The 17781-nt window shown below is 38.0% G+C and overlaps 1 protein-coding gene across 1 annotated transcript in view; it reads right to left on the bottom strand.

The window, feature by feature from the left end:
- Positions 1–238: 238 nt before the first annotated feature.
- Positions 239–17781, bottom strand: part of LOC116779982 (chromodomain-helicase-DNA-binding protein 1-like) — a 71710-nt gene continuing 54167 nt past the window's right edge. Inside the window, exons 25-37 of the mRNA XM_032674483.1 lie at positions 16442–16483; positions 15896–16026; positions 15321–15459; positions 14481–14631; positions 11913–12035; positions 11429–11560; positions 9784–10041; positions 9206–9346; positions 5677–5855; positions 2194–2290; positions 1934–1988; positions 759–966; positions 239–584 (exon numbers count right to left, since the gene is read on the bottom strand). Of these exons, the coding sequence (XP_032530374.1) occupies positions 239–584; positions 759–966; positions 1934–1988; positions 2194–2290; positions 5677–5855; positions 9206–9346; positions 9784–10041; positions 11429–11560; positions 11913–12035; positions 14481–14631; positions 15321–15459; positions 15896–16026; positions 16442–16483 (2002 nt within the window). The remainder of the gene's footprint in view (positions 585–758; positions 967–1933; positions 1989–2193; positions 2291–5676; positions 5856–9205; positions 9347–9783; positions 10042–11428; positions 11561–11912; positions 12036–14480; positions 14632–15320; positions 15460–15895; positions 16027–16441; positions 16484–17781) is intronic.

The raw sequence follows: 17781 nt of genomic DNA, 5'->3' as shown, positions 1-17781 counted from the left end.
TCTTAAAGAGGGGAAAAAAAACCCCACCTGCCACAACATTTGCAGCACAGTGCAGCATAAATTTTAAATACAAAAATATTTTTCTATTGTTGGGATAATAGACCTTGCATCCTGGAAAGAAGTAACAATACTGCTAGTAACAGAATATCCAGTCCGTATCTTTCAAGTCACATAAGGCAATTATTGTGTTAGTTTACTGTATATGGCTAAAAGAAGGTCCAGAAAATGTCAGTCTTTGTTATGTTTTCCAGCTATTCCATGTATGTTCAGGTGTACTTTTGTGATCTGATGAGTGTTCAAATGGAGATCTTGAACCATAAGGAGACCTCTGATCTAATGGTGACCTTGGGCCACTACCAGAAGCTCTGTGGTCCATTTGCCAGTCTGAGTGGTACCTATAATCTCTGGAAGATTTATGATGGCTGTACTCTGAAGTGAAACGGTGATCTGAATGTATCCTGTGGTCTGAATGGGAACGGTGATCTGAATGAGGCCGACTGTCTTTTAAACTTCCTTCCAGGTTTGACCTGTGATCTCTGCTCCTGTGGTCATCCAGCTTTCTATGTTTACTATCACTATAGTATCTGAAAAAATTTACTTATTACTGAACACATAGTAAGAACTACAATTATGTCAATTCAATAGAACTGCATAAGAGAAATGTCTTTGCAATTCTGCATTGCTTAGAAAAGATTCTTTGGTGCTTACTACAAGCATACTGCAAAACCAGGAAGGGAATTCTTAACAGAGCAATTTACCTGCTGTCTTGTTTATAGTGATCCCAGTCTCTGTGGTCTTTTCCATTGCTGAAACCTGAATAGGACCTTTTCCTTGAGTCACTTTTCTTATAAGCATCTCCCTGATACCTGTCCTTATGATGATCATGGTACTGTGACAAATATCTGTCAGAAGAACTGTCCCTGCTACTGTCATCATGGTTTGTATTCTCCTTCAGTCTTTCAACATCTGTTTAATAAAGCAGAGGTTATAAGGAAGTCTCATATAGTATAATTTTTTTTCTTTATCAATTCAAACAACACTTCTATCTGTCAGATTTAAAGCAATGTGAAAGTGGCATTATAGTTTGCCAGAAACAAGATCTAAATAATTGAAAGACAAATGCAGTAATGTGAGTGAACTGAGAGAAACCTCGGAAGTAAGGAAGCAAGCAAGATAGAAATGTAGATATGTAGGGCTGAGAAACTAAATTTTTCAACCTTACAGACTGAATGGAGAAGATCAGTGTGGCCCAAATGGGCAGTGAGTAGAGACCAGGTGCCTTTAGCAGAGCAATTTGAAACAAAATGGTAGGAAGTTCCTCTCAAAGGGGAGACAGCCCTAGTGTGAACACCAGCTTTAGAGGTACACCTTAATGAAAGGTTATTAGTGGTATTCCTAAAATACATTATACTCATTTTAAACCCATGATAACATACTCTAGGTTTTATATAACATGGTATAAAACCAAGTATTACAAGAAGGTAACAGTGGGAGCACAGAAAAACAGTATTATTGCCAATAATAAAAGACATCCCATATAACTGATTGCTAACCATGACTTCAGGGAATATCTTTCTTATGATATGGTGACATTACAACTGCTACAGACAAGTATAGAGCTTCCAAGAAGTTTACAAGTGTTGAGTTGGCCTCTCTCCCTTCTCAAAATTAAATACAAAAAAGTGTGGGTTTTTAAAATTAATTTATTTACTTTAAAAGAATGGTCAAATAACTTGCTACTAAAATCAGTAAGTGCCAAATTTAGTCCATGCTCAGTTGAATTTCATCAGCAAACTAGTGAAGTTATGCTAAGTAATCCTATTTCTATGATATCCATCAGTATGGGAGTTCTAGGAGACAGTTTTAAATTTATTTCACTTTACATACCATCATTTAAGATATACAGCACAATAATATGCTCAAGATTTCTTACCTGGATTTCTAATTACATGTGTATTCACGTTGTTGCTAATATTCTGGTCACTGTGCTAAAAGAGACAAGTATAAAAATAATCATTGATAAATCCCAGAGTTGCATCTGAATTCTTCAGAAAATATCCTAAGAAAACAGACTAGTTTACTACAAACAGTAAAATACATTTAAAGTGTATTGAGTGTAGACAATTGATACATAATAATAATTATAAAACTTAGAATATATATTTGTATATTTAGAGAGTCTGAAAGTATTACCTGAGATTCTTGGCGTTTTTTGATTGCATGTTTATACAGCTTGTGCAGCTTTCTGGCATCAAATTCTGTAAACTTAGAGACAAAAATCCACAAGTTTCTGAGGAAAAAGAAAGAGAGGTTATAATTTTCCATATATTAGTTTTTATTGTGTCATTGTATTGGGTTGCATGGCCAGGTTTTGGTAACAGGGGGGCTACAGGGGTGGCTTCTGTGAGAAGTTGCTAGAAGCTTCTCCCATGTCTGACAGAGCCAATGACAGCCAGCTCTAGGACGGACCCACCGCTGGCCAAGGTCAAACCAGTTAGGAATGATAGTAACGTCTCTGTGATAACATATTTAAGAAGGAAAAAAGTTGTTGCAGAGATGAAATGGCAGCCAGAGAAGAGCAGAGTGAGAACATGTGAACAACTCTGCAGACACTAAGGTCAGTGGAGAAGGAGGGGGAGGAGGTGTTCCAGGCGTCAGAGCTGAGGTTCCCCTGCAGGCCGTGGTGCAGACCATGGTGAGGCGGCTGTCCCCCTGTAGTCCATGGAGGACCGCAGGGGTGCAGAGATCCACCTGCAGCCTGTGGAGGAGACCCATGCCAGAGCAGGTGGATGCCTGAAGGAGGTTGTGATCCCGTGGGAGGCCCATGCTGGAACAGGTTTTCCTGGTAGGACTTGTGATGCTGTGGAGCAACCTGTGCCTGAAGTACTGCACCTCATGGAAAAGTGACCCACGTTGCAGCAGTTTGTGAAGAACTGTTGCCCTTGGGATGGACTCAAGCTGGAGAAGTTAATGAAGAACTGTCTCCCATGGGAGGAACCCCACAGTGGAGTGGGGGAGGGACTCCTCTCTCTGAGCAATGACAGAAACAACTTGTGATAGACTGACTAGACTGACCGTAACCCCCATTCCCCATCTCCCTGCGCCACTGGGGGAGGAGGAAGTAGAACTTGGTAAGAAGGGAGGGGTGGGGGGATGGTGTTTTTAAGATTTACTTTACTACTTATTATCCTGCTCTGATTTTGCCAGTAATAAATTTAATTAATATCCCCACCTTGAGTCTGTTTTGCCTGTGACAGTAATCAGTGAGTGATCTCTCCCAGTCCTTATCTCAGTTCATGAACCCTTCGTTATTCTCTCTGCCCTGTCCAACTGGTAAGGGGAGTGATAGAGTGGTTTTGGTGGGTACCTGGCATCTAGCCAGGGTCAACCAACTACAGTCATACAACAGAACATGGACTTAAATGAAATTATTTCAACAGTACTTCAGTAAACTGAAATCATTGTAAAGTCCGTTACACAGATTATTACCTAGTTGCACAGCAATCATTACTTAGCTGTATTTCAAACTTCACAGAAATTAATTACTTCAGGAATTTGTCATTTTGTAATAGTTATCACAATGACTGCAGAATGCAAAGTGCATGAAAACTAGTGTTTAGTTCAGAAACATCTCGAGTGTGTACATTCAAGAAGCATCTATCTGCTCTTTCACTGTGATGATTTAAACGTTATAGTTTTGGCCTAGAGGTTTGCAAAAGTAGACACAACCAGACAATGGTGTGCCCAATGACATCTGTATAAGAAATATAGCATGAATACCTTTACTAAATTCTGTCTTATTAAAGACTGATGAAATACATATTTTAATAATCTATGTATGGTACTGTAGCGTTATTAAGAATTAACATTATAGTAGCTCTACTATACTGATTCTTCACTGAAAGGGTGTTCATGAATTGGAACAGGCTGCTCAGGAAAGTGGTGGAATCATTATCCCTGGAAGTGTTCAAAAAACATGTGGATGTGGTACTTGGTGACATGGTTTAGTGGTGAACATGGCAGTGTTAGGTTAATGGTTGATGATTTTAGAGGTTTTTTCCAACCTTAACGATTTTATGATTCTGTGATCCTACTATGAATTTCCACTTAAAGAAACATAACATTTACCAAAGTGTCTTTAAGACATGGATATTGTTTTTGTATTTCAGTTCACCCCAATATTTTAAAATAAAGCAAGTACAAACAGTAGAAATATTCTGTTAACAACAGTCTGCAAGAAAATTAAACACTTGACTGAGGAGTGTCGTATATGGAAGTGCAACCATATTTGCAACCGTGAAGGAATTAAGTACACTTTATGACAAAACAAACTCAAATTGTATTAAGAACTTAACAACAAAATATAGCAAGTTTATAAACCAACATTTTTTCTTATTGTTTCCAATGTTATCACCTCACAGATGCATAAGAACACTTAAAACTCTTCTTTCATTTTGAAATACATTTCTGAGTATGGTATAAATATTTTCTATCAAGTCAGTTCGCATCTGATTTAATTTTAGAGTATATTTTTAAAAAGAATAAAGGATTCTGCAACTCAAAATCAAAGTTAAATACAGAAATTTATAATGGTCTGTTTTTAGCATGAATAAAAAAACCAAAACAAACTTCAAAGTTGAAAAAACCAGATTCTTTAATGATAAGAACTCTTTTTCACTAAACATTAAATATACTCTAAATATAGTTATTTTGTTTGCTTTTGGTTTTAAAAAGTATACTCCACCTACTGGACAAAATGCATTGCTACGCAAGTATAAAAAAGTGAATCCAATAAAAGTTTGAACCATCTATAATCATCTTTTTATAAGTCTGTCATAGGTTTTCTTGTTTTAAAGAAAAAAAGGAGGGGAACTCTGCTTGGAATTTTTTTTTCCCTTTACCACTGTGAAAGAAAGGTGAGAGCAGGGGGGCTACTTGAGAGGCTGCCGTGCCCCCTGGGAGGAGATGGTTGGAGTGAGCACACACACAAAAGTCCCACATTCCAAGCTAATGGTTTCGGTGGCTGTGGGGGGAGGTGAGCTTTTGGGTTTTTTTTCCTTCCTCTGGGGAGGGGACTTCACTCCTTTGCCAGACTCAGGGAGGGTGTGTGGGAGGAGAGAGAGTTCCTTTCCCCCCTCAGTGGGGGATCCCGTCTGGCCACCTTCGGTGCGCTGGGTCTCACGCCGTGGCCGCCAGAGCTCAACAGTGCCCCCTGCTGACCACCAGAGAGCAACTGTACCCTTTGCTCCACCAGAGATCCAACAGCGCCCCCTGCTGGTCGTGGTTAGAACTGTGTTGAAAGGTGAAAAGAACTGGGGTTTTTTTTGGTGGGAATTTGGGTGCAGGATTGTTGGGGTTTTTTTCTTTTGTTGCGTTTACCTATACACATATATTCTTTAATAAAGAGCTGTTATTTTTTCTTTCTTCACATTTCCTCGACTCGAGTCTCTTAATTTTGGAGTTAAAATTGCTTAGAGGGAGAAGTTTGGTTTTCCTCGTATCTCTCCCTCCTTAGCAAACACTTCTGTCTTGGTAAACTGAGACAAAGTCCTTATTTAATACAGCAGAAAAGTAAAAGAAAGGGAGAATAAGACACAAATAATTAAAAAGTGTTCTGATTAATAGACGCTATTATGGATTTCCCATTTTCAAGAAATACCATGCAGAATAACTTACTTTCTCCACTGTTTAATTTGTTCAGGATTTGTGTACTCCTTTAGACATTCAGTAATGTGGTCCCCAATTTTGATTAGGCACTGTCTAGTATGCTCCAGCTGTTCCCTTTCAGAAAGGCCTTTCTCTGGTCTATCCAATTGTTTCAATGCTGCTTTGACAGGTCTCATTCTTTCTTTGCACTATAAAATGTAAAAAAGGAATACATTAATTCAAAAATAAAAACATAATAAAAATTGTAAAACATAACTCACCCTTACATATGCAAGGACAGTACTGTTGTAAGCCAAATGAAAAAAACAAATCTTTGCTTGCAGTTCTTTTAGTTTTACTACAAGGTTTCATTTGGAAAAAGTAGTTTTTTAAATAGTTGAAAATTTACTCCTATATGAAAGTATTAAATTGTATGTAAAAAATATTAAAGATTTAAGAAAACACTAAGTTAACATAAAAGATTTTCTGAGAGAAAGGAATTATTATAACTAGGTTTTCCAATCATGGGTTTAACTTTCAGCACAAGTATATAGGACTGTTATGGTTACAAGCCAGGGAAGAGAGGTTATAGCGATCAATATTCATATCATTACATCATCTGAAGGGGACCACCCCGCCCTCCCGACGTGGGGAGTTGGAGGGAAGGGGGGGGTTTCAATGCAGGTAAAATTTGTTTTCTGGGGCCTCAGCTGTGGCTGGAAGCCATCCCTGTGTGGTGGGGACAACAGAAATGCCGGGAACCAGAAGTACGCCATCTTGCCTTGGTCACTGAAACAGTGTGGACTGTCCCCAAAAAACCCATGGAGAAATTTGGTCCCTTCTGCCACCTGCCAATTCTCTTCCTCCCATTTCTCCTCCAGAGTGCTAGTACAGAGTTTCGGTGCTGAAGCGGACAGCTCCGAGGTACGACTGAGCCAGCTGGGAGACACTCTGCTTAGCTCGCTGCTGCTGCTTGCCTGGTGTGGTATGGCTGCACACCCCCCCCTCGCCCCTACGCTTTGCTCACTGCTCACCCAACGTGGGACAGTTGCACCCCCTGCCGCTCGGAAGCCAGGGAACAAAGAGACTTCGAACTGGTACCACCGCTGCAATTAAGACCTGAAGGAGGGAGTTGGTGGGGAAAAAAACCCTCCATCATTTTGTTTCCCCTTTGTTCCTGGGGGACCACGTGGGTGGTGCATTCCCCTCTCTGTGGGTAAATTGTTTCCTCTGTATCTTTGTAGTTACTGCTATTTCCTTTTAGTAAACTGTTATTTTTTTTCAATTATAACCTCCTCTCATTTTTTTTTGGGTTCCTCTATAAAAGGGGACAGTTCATCTTATTAGAGTTCCGACCTCCCAATATTTGTCTTTAAACCAAGACAAGGATAAGACTTATTTTATTTTTTAGAGCCTTGAAAGCTATACAAACTCAGTGTCAAGAATGAGATGATGCCTTAAGCCCCTAAGGGTTTTTTATTTTTCTAATATTTGTAAGCCTTGTAAGTTTTATAAGTAGATTTTAAAAGCAGCAACCCTCACTCCCTTGTCCCTTTCCCTGTAGCACCCTTTACACATTCCTTAACCCTCTTACCCCATTCTATGTACCCCATATCACTCCTACCCCCGAATCCAGTAGAAATGTTTAGTCTTTTGTCAAGGCAAGGCCTAGACTATTTAGGGAACAACCATATCAGGGCCTGAATAACAAAATGAAGTCAAGAACTGGGTGACTATGTACCCTTTGTGCTCTGAAGATGGTGAAGATGATGAAGTAGGTGGTCCCAAAATACACCCCAGACCCATTTCTCAGGGGTGGACCCTGGGCAGTCCAGAGTAAAGGCCACAGGGTGGACACATTTGGGATTGGATAGATGATATTATAAAATGTAGCATCTGGGGCACAGCGGGTGCGCGTGTCGTAACATCTTTGCCTTGGCATAATAAACCCTTTCTTATCTCACCCCTAATTAACTGCTCCGGAGAGTTTTTTGAAGCACCTAAATCACACGGCATCAGAGAATATATTTTAAATAGATACTTTCTGCAATAATTAAACTTGGCATTCAACAGAGGATCAGCATTCCTTTGAGCAGTTTTTAAGCCTGAGTTCTATGCAGATACTAGGATAAATCTAGTTTAGGTGTGCCTAAATTAGTAACAGTGATGACAACACATATGTTCTGATAGATATATTTCCGATGTGTATTCTTGAATTTTCACACTAATTCAAATGTGTTAATAGTAAATACAGATAAACCAGTTAGCATGTTTTAAATTATAGATGCTTGCTTGGAAATACCATTCAATCACAATGGCAAGGTAGACAGATGAAATGCATATTTTTACCTGTCACAAGGCAGACAAGAAGTCAAATGAGTTAGGCTCAACAACCCACAGCAGTAATTTCCATTTTAAAATATAAACATGCTAGTTAGATTTCATCTGATTATGGCATAATGATGAATATACCTTCCAGAACAGAGGACCTGGCCAAAAAAATGTTCTATATGCAAACCCAACCTAGAATTGCTCCCACTTAGGAAGAGAGGTAAGTCTGTATATCCAGAATCAAAAATATGAGGGATTTTGGAGAACATCACCATCACTGTGGCAACATCTAGGGACAAAAAAATCAGTGAAGCTGTTCCATTACCAGTTCATGCCATTAAGTAATTAAGCAGCTACATTACCTATTGCACTAACCACAGCTTAAAGCAACCTTTAAAAAGACAGTTTACAAAGTACACTGCTTAAGTGTAGATGTGAACAGAGAAGCACAATTGTTCATGGGAATAGTGTGATTTTCAGTCACCTGGCCACTCACAAGATATCCTGGAAATTATGGATGAGTCACTTATAACATCATTTAGATAAAAAACAAATCACAAAACAACAACCCCCACATAGATAAACTGGTCAGTACCATACCAATGAGAAAACAAGGTAATTTGCTTCTCATAGCCAGCACCACAGTAGACCCAGTAAATCTGTCTAGCAGTAACAACTGTTGAGAGCTGAATGATAGAACTTTCACAGCAGAAAAGTAGCTGCTCAAAATAACTCCTTAGCATCTTTCCAAAGGCCCCAATAGACCTATAAAATGTTACATACCTCCCTTTTTTTCTTCCAATATTGATTCTGTTGCGGTCATAAGTAGTGATATAACTGAAATTCTTTTGGTATCAGAGATATTACTTGGGCAAGATATTTCTAAGGACTTTAGGATTTGTTCCTTCCTCATTCAGTTTTGTCCTTTAAGAAGCAGTATCCACAAATTATTCTTGAGGATGGATCTTCACAGTCTGTATTTTAAAACTGTCCAGCACACAGACAACTAGACAAATACTCTTCACTATACTGCATAAATGCAATAAAATAAAACTGCTGACCTGAAAACAAAACTGAATTTAGTATAGTGTCAATAACCTTTCACTGATCTAAGATTTTACTGGCAATAGATATCTGTATTATACAGCCTAATAGCATCAAAAACATCAGAAATTGTGCTCATTTAGAATATCAAGTGTAAACAGTAAGTTATCAACAAGTGACTTACCACACTGAATGTCTTCTGATCCAGTTCTTCAGATTCATCTGATATTGGAACTGGTTCACTAGTTGCAGTAATATGAACTGGAATATCCAACAATGAAACTTTTTTATTTTTTTCTTTATTTTCAGATTTGATTTCATTTACCTAAGAACAAAATATGAAAATTTATCTGATAAGTAAACCTTATTTTTGGCCTGGAATTATACTGTAATTAGGCAATCACTGTATTTACTGCATTCCCTTCAATAATAAGAAAAAAAAAAGAAAAAAATCTGACATTCAGTGACATACCTTTTATTTTCTCTCTCTGAGGGATGGAGAAGGAGAATGGACAAGTTTCTTTGCACCACTTGCACTCTCAGTCCCATTAAGCTATGGATCTTTAAAGAGGCAATTTCCCATTTCATTTGCCTGTCCTTGTAGTTACAAGTGGTAAAAATAAAACTTCACATGACGCAAAAAATTTCAATGAAATGACAACTGTAAAGTGAATGATCCAAAATATTTTTTCAACTCAAAGTCATTCACAAAACCCTGGTGGCCTTTTCTAGTGTTATATAAGAAAAAATAAACCTAGTTACCTTTTCTTCCTTTACTTCTTTTTCTTTCTGTATGGATTCTTTTACTTTGTTTTCTCTCTTTTCTTTAATATTTTTAAATTCTTTCTTATCCTCTTTTTCTTTTTTCTCCCTTTTCAGATTCCTCTTGTTTTCTTTTTCTCTCGTCTCTCTTTTTTCTTCAGCTTCCTTCTTTATACCAATATCTGACTCAGGCTTTTCTTCATTTTCTTCTTTTGCTTTAATTTTTTTATGTGGACGTTTCACTGAAACAATCTTATCCTGCAATACGCAAGCATATATGTCACATCGAGTTCCTAACTATACAAATTTTGTAACCATCACATTAAAATGCACTTTTTTTCTGTGTGTGATTTCTTTAGACATAGGTTTAACACCTATCAAACAGAGCTGGATGCAGTTGCAAAACAAAATGAGGACTACTCACTCATTTCCTTGATTTGACACAAAACAAGTCTTGATTGGGCAGGGGTAATGGGGGTGTGTGAGAGATTAAATCCATTTAACTTTCATATTACCAAAGAAATCTGCCCCATAAAAGGTAGTTAAGCTGCAAAGAGTTAAAAACAATAAGGAAGTAGGCATCACAAGACTGAGTTGATTTTTCAGGGCATTGTGATGATAGAAGACCTCTGTTCTGGTTAGTTTTGTTCCAGTAACTTTTGACTGACCACAAATTAAATGTCACAGTCACAGGAGAACATCTCTTTTTCAGAGATGTTCCAAAGAATCTAGTGTTCTTTCAGCTACCTTCAAAGTCACAAAATTAGGTGTAATGTGGCCCCTAAACTTAATCTGTTGGGTTTTTTTCTTCTCTCTAGTGGTTTCTGTTGTGTGATAAATTTAAATAAATGACCCAACAAATACAGAGTCCTAAAGGAATACATCAGAAGTAATAAAAACACAACAAAGTTGAGTAGCCTGTTAGAACAGTATCTATTGAATAATAGTCAAACTTGACATCCACAAGTCCATGGGCCCTGATGGGATGAATCCACGAGTGCTGAGGGGACTGGCAGACATCAATGTTAGGCCACCCTCAATCATCTTTGAAGGAGGACCTAGGGAAGTAAAGGCCAGTCAGCCTCACCGTCATCCTTGAAAAGGTGATGGAACAGCTCATCCTGGAGGTCATTTCTATGCACATGGAAGACAAGAAGATGATCAGGAGTAGTCAGCATGGATTCACCAAAGGGAAATCATACTTGACCAACCTGATTGCCTTCTACAATGGGACAACTGACTGGATAGATGAGGGGAGAACAGTGGATATTGTCTACCTTGACTTCAGCAAGGCTTTCAACACTGTATCCTATGATATCCTCATAGGCAAACTCAGGAAGTGAGGGCTGGACGAGTGGATGGTAAGGTAGATTGAGAACTGGCTGAATGGCAGATCCCAGAGGGTTGTGATCAGTAGCAGAAGCATTCACTTGCATGTCTCAAAACATTGTTTATTCATGCTGTACTTTCTAATCAAGTTTAATTTTTTCCCGAGCCTGAACAAAAGTTGCTACCTGAAGAATCATTATCAGTAGTAATAATGGATTAATCAGAAACACTAGTTTTATATTCAGATGTTATATTAAAATATTAAAATTAGAATTGCATTTCTAAAAGATACAATTTTTATATGAATGATGTTTACCTCATTATACTCATCATCTTCATCAGAGTTTTCTGAGGGTGGTGATGAGGAGTCACTTTTTATTTCTTCTTTAATTTTTGCAGCTTTTGTTGTTCTATTCCTACTTCTTGTTTTCTTCCTCTTTGAATTGCCCTGAATGCAAATTAGTACTTTTATTATGTCAACTGACAAGTGTCTGCATCACAGTTGCAGAAAAAGATTTTGGTTTTTATGTTAAAGAAATCGTTCATTTATTGCCACTAATGATCACCACTTTTCTCAGGACTGGAGACCAAGCCTAATGCAACAGTAGAGAATATATACAAATAAGGGAGAGAAAAGCAATATTAAACTTGCAATACATTCCTTGAGTTAATCTCATATAATACTATTACCAATACAGAGAAAAATTACACAAAGCAGAGTGGAACTAAGAATAAAACAAATATCTGTTGACATTCCCATAGGCATGTTATCTCACTACTGAATATTAAGCTTAACTTACTGCACCAGTAAGTCTTTGCACTTCTTTTCTTGCAAGGTCTTTATTCAGTAATTTAATGAGGTAATCTGCACGGGTCTGCAACTGTTTGGCCTGGGGTTTCTTATCTGGATCATCAGGTAAAATCTGAGGAGAGCAATGGTAGCATCAACTATAAGTACATATTATCAAATTAGGAAGCTGCTAGTCTGGAACACTGGGAACAGAAAAAGCTGAATTAAAAAAATAGGTAAAAACCAAATCCACTCCAACTATACCTGCAGGCATGCTTCAAGGAATGGAGAACTTAAACATTTAATTTTTCCTCAAACACACAATTAATGTAGTCTTGAAAATAGTCTCACAAAGTTTACAATAAACTCAAGAAACTAGCCTCAGATTTCTGTTTCCACTCTCATAGTTTATCTGAAAAATTCAGAGCTCCTGTACCATTGTCATCCACAGATCTCCTAGTTCTGCCTTGTGCTTCTAAATGTATTAACTCATTACCACAGGATATGCCAGAAGCCAAAAATATAAATGAGTGGTTTCATAAAACAAGCAAATTAATGGAAGGCAGGGACAGGATATCCTTAAATAGATTTATATACAACCCTGGCTCCTCAAATCTCAAAGCTACAGGTTGTTGGCAGTATCACTGAGTTTGCTTCAGTTTTTCCCTAAATGTTTCTCACTAATTCTAAGCAGCCATTGCACTACTTCTAATCCGATAAATACAATCATTCTCATGTTGCAAATGAAAGACAGTTTCAAGCAAAGGAAAGAGGGATAGGAAAAACAAACCAAAATCCCCAAACCAATTTCCCTCCAAAAGATCAAAAATAAAATTACAAAATCACAGAATCATTTAGATTGGAAAAGACCTCTGAGATCGAGTCCAACCACTGAGTGATCACCACCTTGTCAACTAGACCATGACACTAAGTGCCATGTCCAGTCATTTCTTGAACACTGCCAGGGATGGTGACTCCAACACCTCCCTGGGCAGTACATTCCAATGCTTAACAACCCTTTCTGTGAAGAAATTTCTCCTGATGTCCAACCTGAATCTCCCCTGGCACAGCTTGAGGTGCTTGGCCTGTCACTAGTTACCTGGGAAAAGAGGTCGATGCCCACCATGCTACAACCTCCTTTCAGGTAGTCGTAGAGAGCAATAAGGTCTCCCCTGAGATTCCTTCTCTCCAGGTTAAACAACCCCAACTCCCTCAGTTGCTCCTGATATGGCTTACTCTCTAGACACTTTACAAGCTTCATTGCCCTTCTCTGGACATGCTTCAGCCCCTCAATGTCTTTCCTGTAGTGAGGGGTCCAGAACTGGACACAGTACTCAAGGTGTGACCTCACCAGTGCCAAGTACAGAGGGACGATCACTTCCCTGGTCCTACTGGCCACACTATTTCTGATACAAGCCAGAATGCCATTGGCTTTCTTGGCCACCTGGACACACTACTGGCTCATGTTCAGCTGGTTGTCGACCAGGACCCTCAGGTCCTTTTCTGCTGGGCCTTTTTCCAGACACTCTTCACCAAGCTTGTAGCATTGCATGGGGTTTTTGTGACCCAAGTGTAGAACCCAGCACCTGGTCTTGTTGAACTTCATACAATTGGTCTTGGTCCATTGATTCTTGGCCCATTGATTCAACCTGTTCAGGTCCCTCTGCAGAGCATTCCTACCATCCAGCAGATCAACACTCCCACCCAACTTAGTGTCATCAGCGAATTTACTGAGGATATGCTTGATCCCCTTGTCCACATCATTAATAAAGATATTAAACAGGATCAGGTCCAACACGGAGCCCTGGGGAACAGCACTAGTGACCATCCACCAACTGGATGCAACACCATTCCCCATCCGGTCCCATAGACTTGTGAGTGTCTAAGTGGCACAGCAGGTGGCCCTGCTTCCTCTTGGATTGCAGGGATTCTTTTCTGCTCCCCGTCCCTGTCTACCAGCTCAGGGGGCTGGTTACCCTGGGGATAATTGGTCTTACTGTTAAAGACTGAGGCAAAAAAGGTGTTAAGTACCTCAGTCTTTTCCTCATCTTTGGTGACAATGTTCCCCTCTGGGTCCAATAAAGAATGGAGATTTTCCTGGGCCCTCCATTTTTTGTTAATGTATTTATAAAAACACTTTTTATTACCTTTACGGCAGTGGTCAGATTGAATTCTAGTTAAGCTTTTGCCTTTGTAATTTTCTTTCTACATGACCTAACAACATCCTTGTACTCTTCCTGAGCTGTCTGTCTCTTTTTCCAAGGGTCTGTAATTAATTCAAATTAACACAACTAGAGTATCTAAACTAGGGAAGCAGAGGATGGAAGAGAGAATTCAAGTGACAGAGATACAAATACATAGAAATATAGAAACATAGTAGACTCTAAGAAGGTATACTTCAACTGAATACACAAAATCTTAAAATCTAATAATTTACCAAAAGGATACAAAGGAGTACAACTGACCTAACTTCTGCGCAATTTCAGTTATCATAAAATAAGCTCCTTCAGTAACTGTTCTTATTAGGATTATCACCTAAACAAAAAAAGTCCTTGATGAAATTTTGTAGATGACATACCTTCTGTGTCAAACTGAGATCAGGATCCATTTTTATCATTTCCCAGCTGCCATAGCCATATTCATAGATACCTATTAACAGATTGGAATCATCTTCCTTACCCCAATCTATATCAAAATGAGCTGCCTTGGTGTGGCATGGGATGACATATCTAGTAGAAATAAATTAGAAATATAGATAAGCAAACTTCTCAAACTTAGTAAGGGATAAGAGAACATGCCACACAGCACTAAGATCCTGGTATATTTAGTAGGTAATCCAGATAACTATCAGGCTTTCTTACAATTTCTATAAAATATTTATTAAAATCAGTATCAAAACATGTTTTAAAGCAGATCAAGATATAAAAACCAGACATCTATTTGTGGTCATGGACTGAGTCAGAACTGGCTAACTATGAAGATAAGCTTAACTGCTAAATGAATAAGCAGATAGTCTAGGGAATATGATACACAAGGTAGCAAGCTAAAAAGTTCACAGGGCTAAACAACTACCAACAATTACCATCTGCTCCATTTTGACAAATATTGCTTTCTCTCAGGTAGAGGTGACACAAAGCAACTCCTCAACAAGCCTAATTTCTAGTCTGGAATAATTAAGAATAACTGAACCCAGTCCCCAATGAATACAGTTCAGAAGCCAAAGCAAATACTGGCTTCTAAGGAGAGGAAAGAAAGAATAAAGAAAGGATGTGGTGCAGAATGCTGCTGCCAGTTCTTAGAGGTAATGGAGCAACATGGGTGTCCCAGTGTACTTTGAGTCTGGATTGCTTAAATATACACGAAAAAGCCTTAAATAACTTTCTACATTATGGGTTCCTTTCGGAAGAAAAAAAAATACCTTTTCCTTTCTTCTGGATCTGCAGGAATGGATTTGTGCAACGGTGCCAACTCTTCTTCATGAGAAATGACTAGCTTTGCATTCACCTGCACTCCTGATATTCGAAATGTTGGGCCTTTAACTTTCCCAAATCTACCTCCTTAAAATAAAGGATCAAATTATTAAAATATTTAGTCTCTACGTGTATCTTATAGACAAACATAGAGAAAAAAGAAAGTTTGATGCTATAGCAGCAGACATTCAATTATAAGAAATGAATTTTTCTTAACCAAATGCTTTAATTAAACTCCAGAATCTTAAGGTCTTCCACTTAATAGTAGCAGATTAATTTTAAATTTCATGGTAAAGCAAAAACATACTGCATTCTACTGTGACAACTCACTCAGGGAAAGGGGGAAGAAAAACAAAACCAAAAAGTCCTCTTACTAAAATCCTTTTTCCTAAATCACCTAGCACGCTAACATTTTGTTAATGTTTTCCCCTAACACAATTGTTTTGTTATAATCAAAGTGCAAGAATCATTCAGATCTCTTGATACTTTTTGTTCCTCTCCCCCATCCCCAAACACACTTTACCTGCTCTTTCTTGTCCAAAGGAATTGTCCTTTAAAGACTTAATGCATCCATTATGTACAAGTTCTCCCAGACGTCTAAGGTCCATCTCAGATTTATCAACTAGCTCAGCATCTCTAGCTATAGCATCTAACCTGGAAGAAAACAAATGTTTTTACAGCTCTAAAACTTCAGTATTACGAATGACTTCTTCAGAGTTTGAAACTAGAGAAGTGATCATGTAAGTTATCATTCACCCACACTTGCTATGCTGTGTACAATTATCAAACAAAAAACCTAAATGATTGTCACTAATGCAGATTAAACAGGACAGTAGGTAAAGTATAAAGAAAAAGTAAGCAGTCTTGCCAAATTTAAAGATTTGTCAAACTGGCTGTCGACATACATACCATATATGATGAAAGGAAAAAAAATAAATTCATGTTATAGTGCAGGCAAAAGATTAGGCACATTATTTTCTCTTCAACCTAAGGTTTCTTGGTGTACTGTTCTAATTTTAATGGAAACAAGGTACCAAGTTGCTATACAAATATAAGCAAATTAGTTTACCTTTCAAGTGGGCCACCGAATTTCTTGTAACTCTTGATAAACCTAGTAACATAAAATAATTTTGCAGTTAAAAAAATGTATGCTTAACTACATTGATGTTAAAAATGTATTTGTAAAGTCTTAGTACAAGGCTATGTGGACAATGCAAAGAAAATAAGAACTAGAGAGACTAGGACAGCTTAGTATATGAAGACAACCCACATTTAAAGCCAGAGTTCTATTTGGTTTAATGACTGATAGAAATAAAACAATAGAAGATGCAATTAATTTCAAAAATTTCTTTGCTAATTAGTTTCACAAGACAAAGAATTCAGCAATGTGATGTGTCTAATAGAAATTAAATGTAGATTTATGGTAAATCGAGAATTCAGATATTATGTTAGGCCTCTCATAATAAAGAGAAACTAGCTACAATTTTATGGTTATTTTAAGACAGGAAAACATAACATGAAAGATAAAGGAATGCAAGCACAAGAATACCCCTGACAAAAGCAGCAAACCATTATATATTAGATAAAATGAAAAGGAAACAAGGCTCTTTAAGGTTATTTATATAATCAAAAATATTTTATAAGCTTTACAGTATTTTAGAGAAATATGAATACAGAAGCAACGTAGCATTTCACAAGTCAATCAAAGTAAAGTAAAACAATTTCTACTCCTTCTACCAAAGAAGTATTTTTAGCACCAAATATTGTGGGACCGGTTGGACAGATTCACTTATGTACTGGTTTTCGCTGAGATAAAAGTTAATTTTCTTCGGAGCACCATACCTGCTACTCCATTTTGGATTTGTGAACAAAACAGACCTTTTCTGCTTCTCACACCACTCCGCCAGTGAGTAGGCTGGGGGTGCACAAGAAGTTGGGAGGAGACACAGCTGGGACAGCTGACCCCAACTGACCAAAGGGATATTCTATACCATATGATGTCATGTTTAGCAATAAAAACTGTGTGGAAGAAGGAGGGAGAGGGGATGTTCGGTGTTATGGTATCTGTCTTCCCAAGTAACTGTCACACATGATGAAACCGTGCTTTCCAGGAAATGGGTAAATGCTTGCTAGTGGGAAGTGGTAAATGAATTCCTTGTTTTGCTTTGCTTGTGGATGTGGTTTTTGCTTTCCCTATTAAACTGTCTTTATCTCAACCCACAAGTTTTCTCATTTTTACCCTTCTGATTCTCTACCCAATCCCTCAGGGGGAGACTGAGCAAGCAGTTGTGTGGTGCTTAGCTGCCTATGGAGGTTAAACCACAACAACTTATAAAAATGGATTTTTTTTTTTAGCTTTAAAAAGCATCATATAACATGGCAAGAAATTTAACAAAACAAAACATTGAA

The sequence above is a fragment of the Chiroxiphia lanceolata genome, chromosome W (assembly GCF_009829145.1).
Source record: "Chiroxiphia lanceolata isolate bChiLan1 chromosome W, bChiLan1.pri, whole genome shotgun sequence".
In the NCBI taxonomy this organism is placed as follows: domain Eukaryota; kingdom Metazoa; phylum Chordata; class Aves; order Passeriformes; family Pipridae; genus Chiroxiphia; species Chiroxiphia lanceolata.
This window is presented reverse-complemented; position numbering and strand designations above follow the sequence as displayed.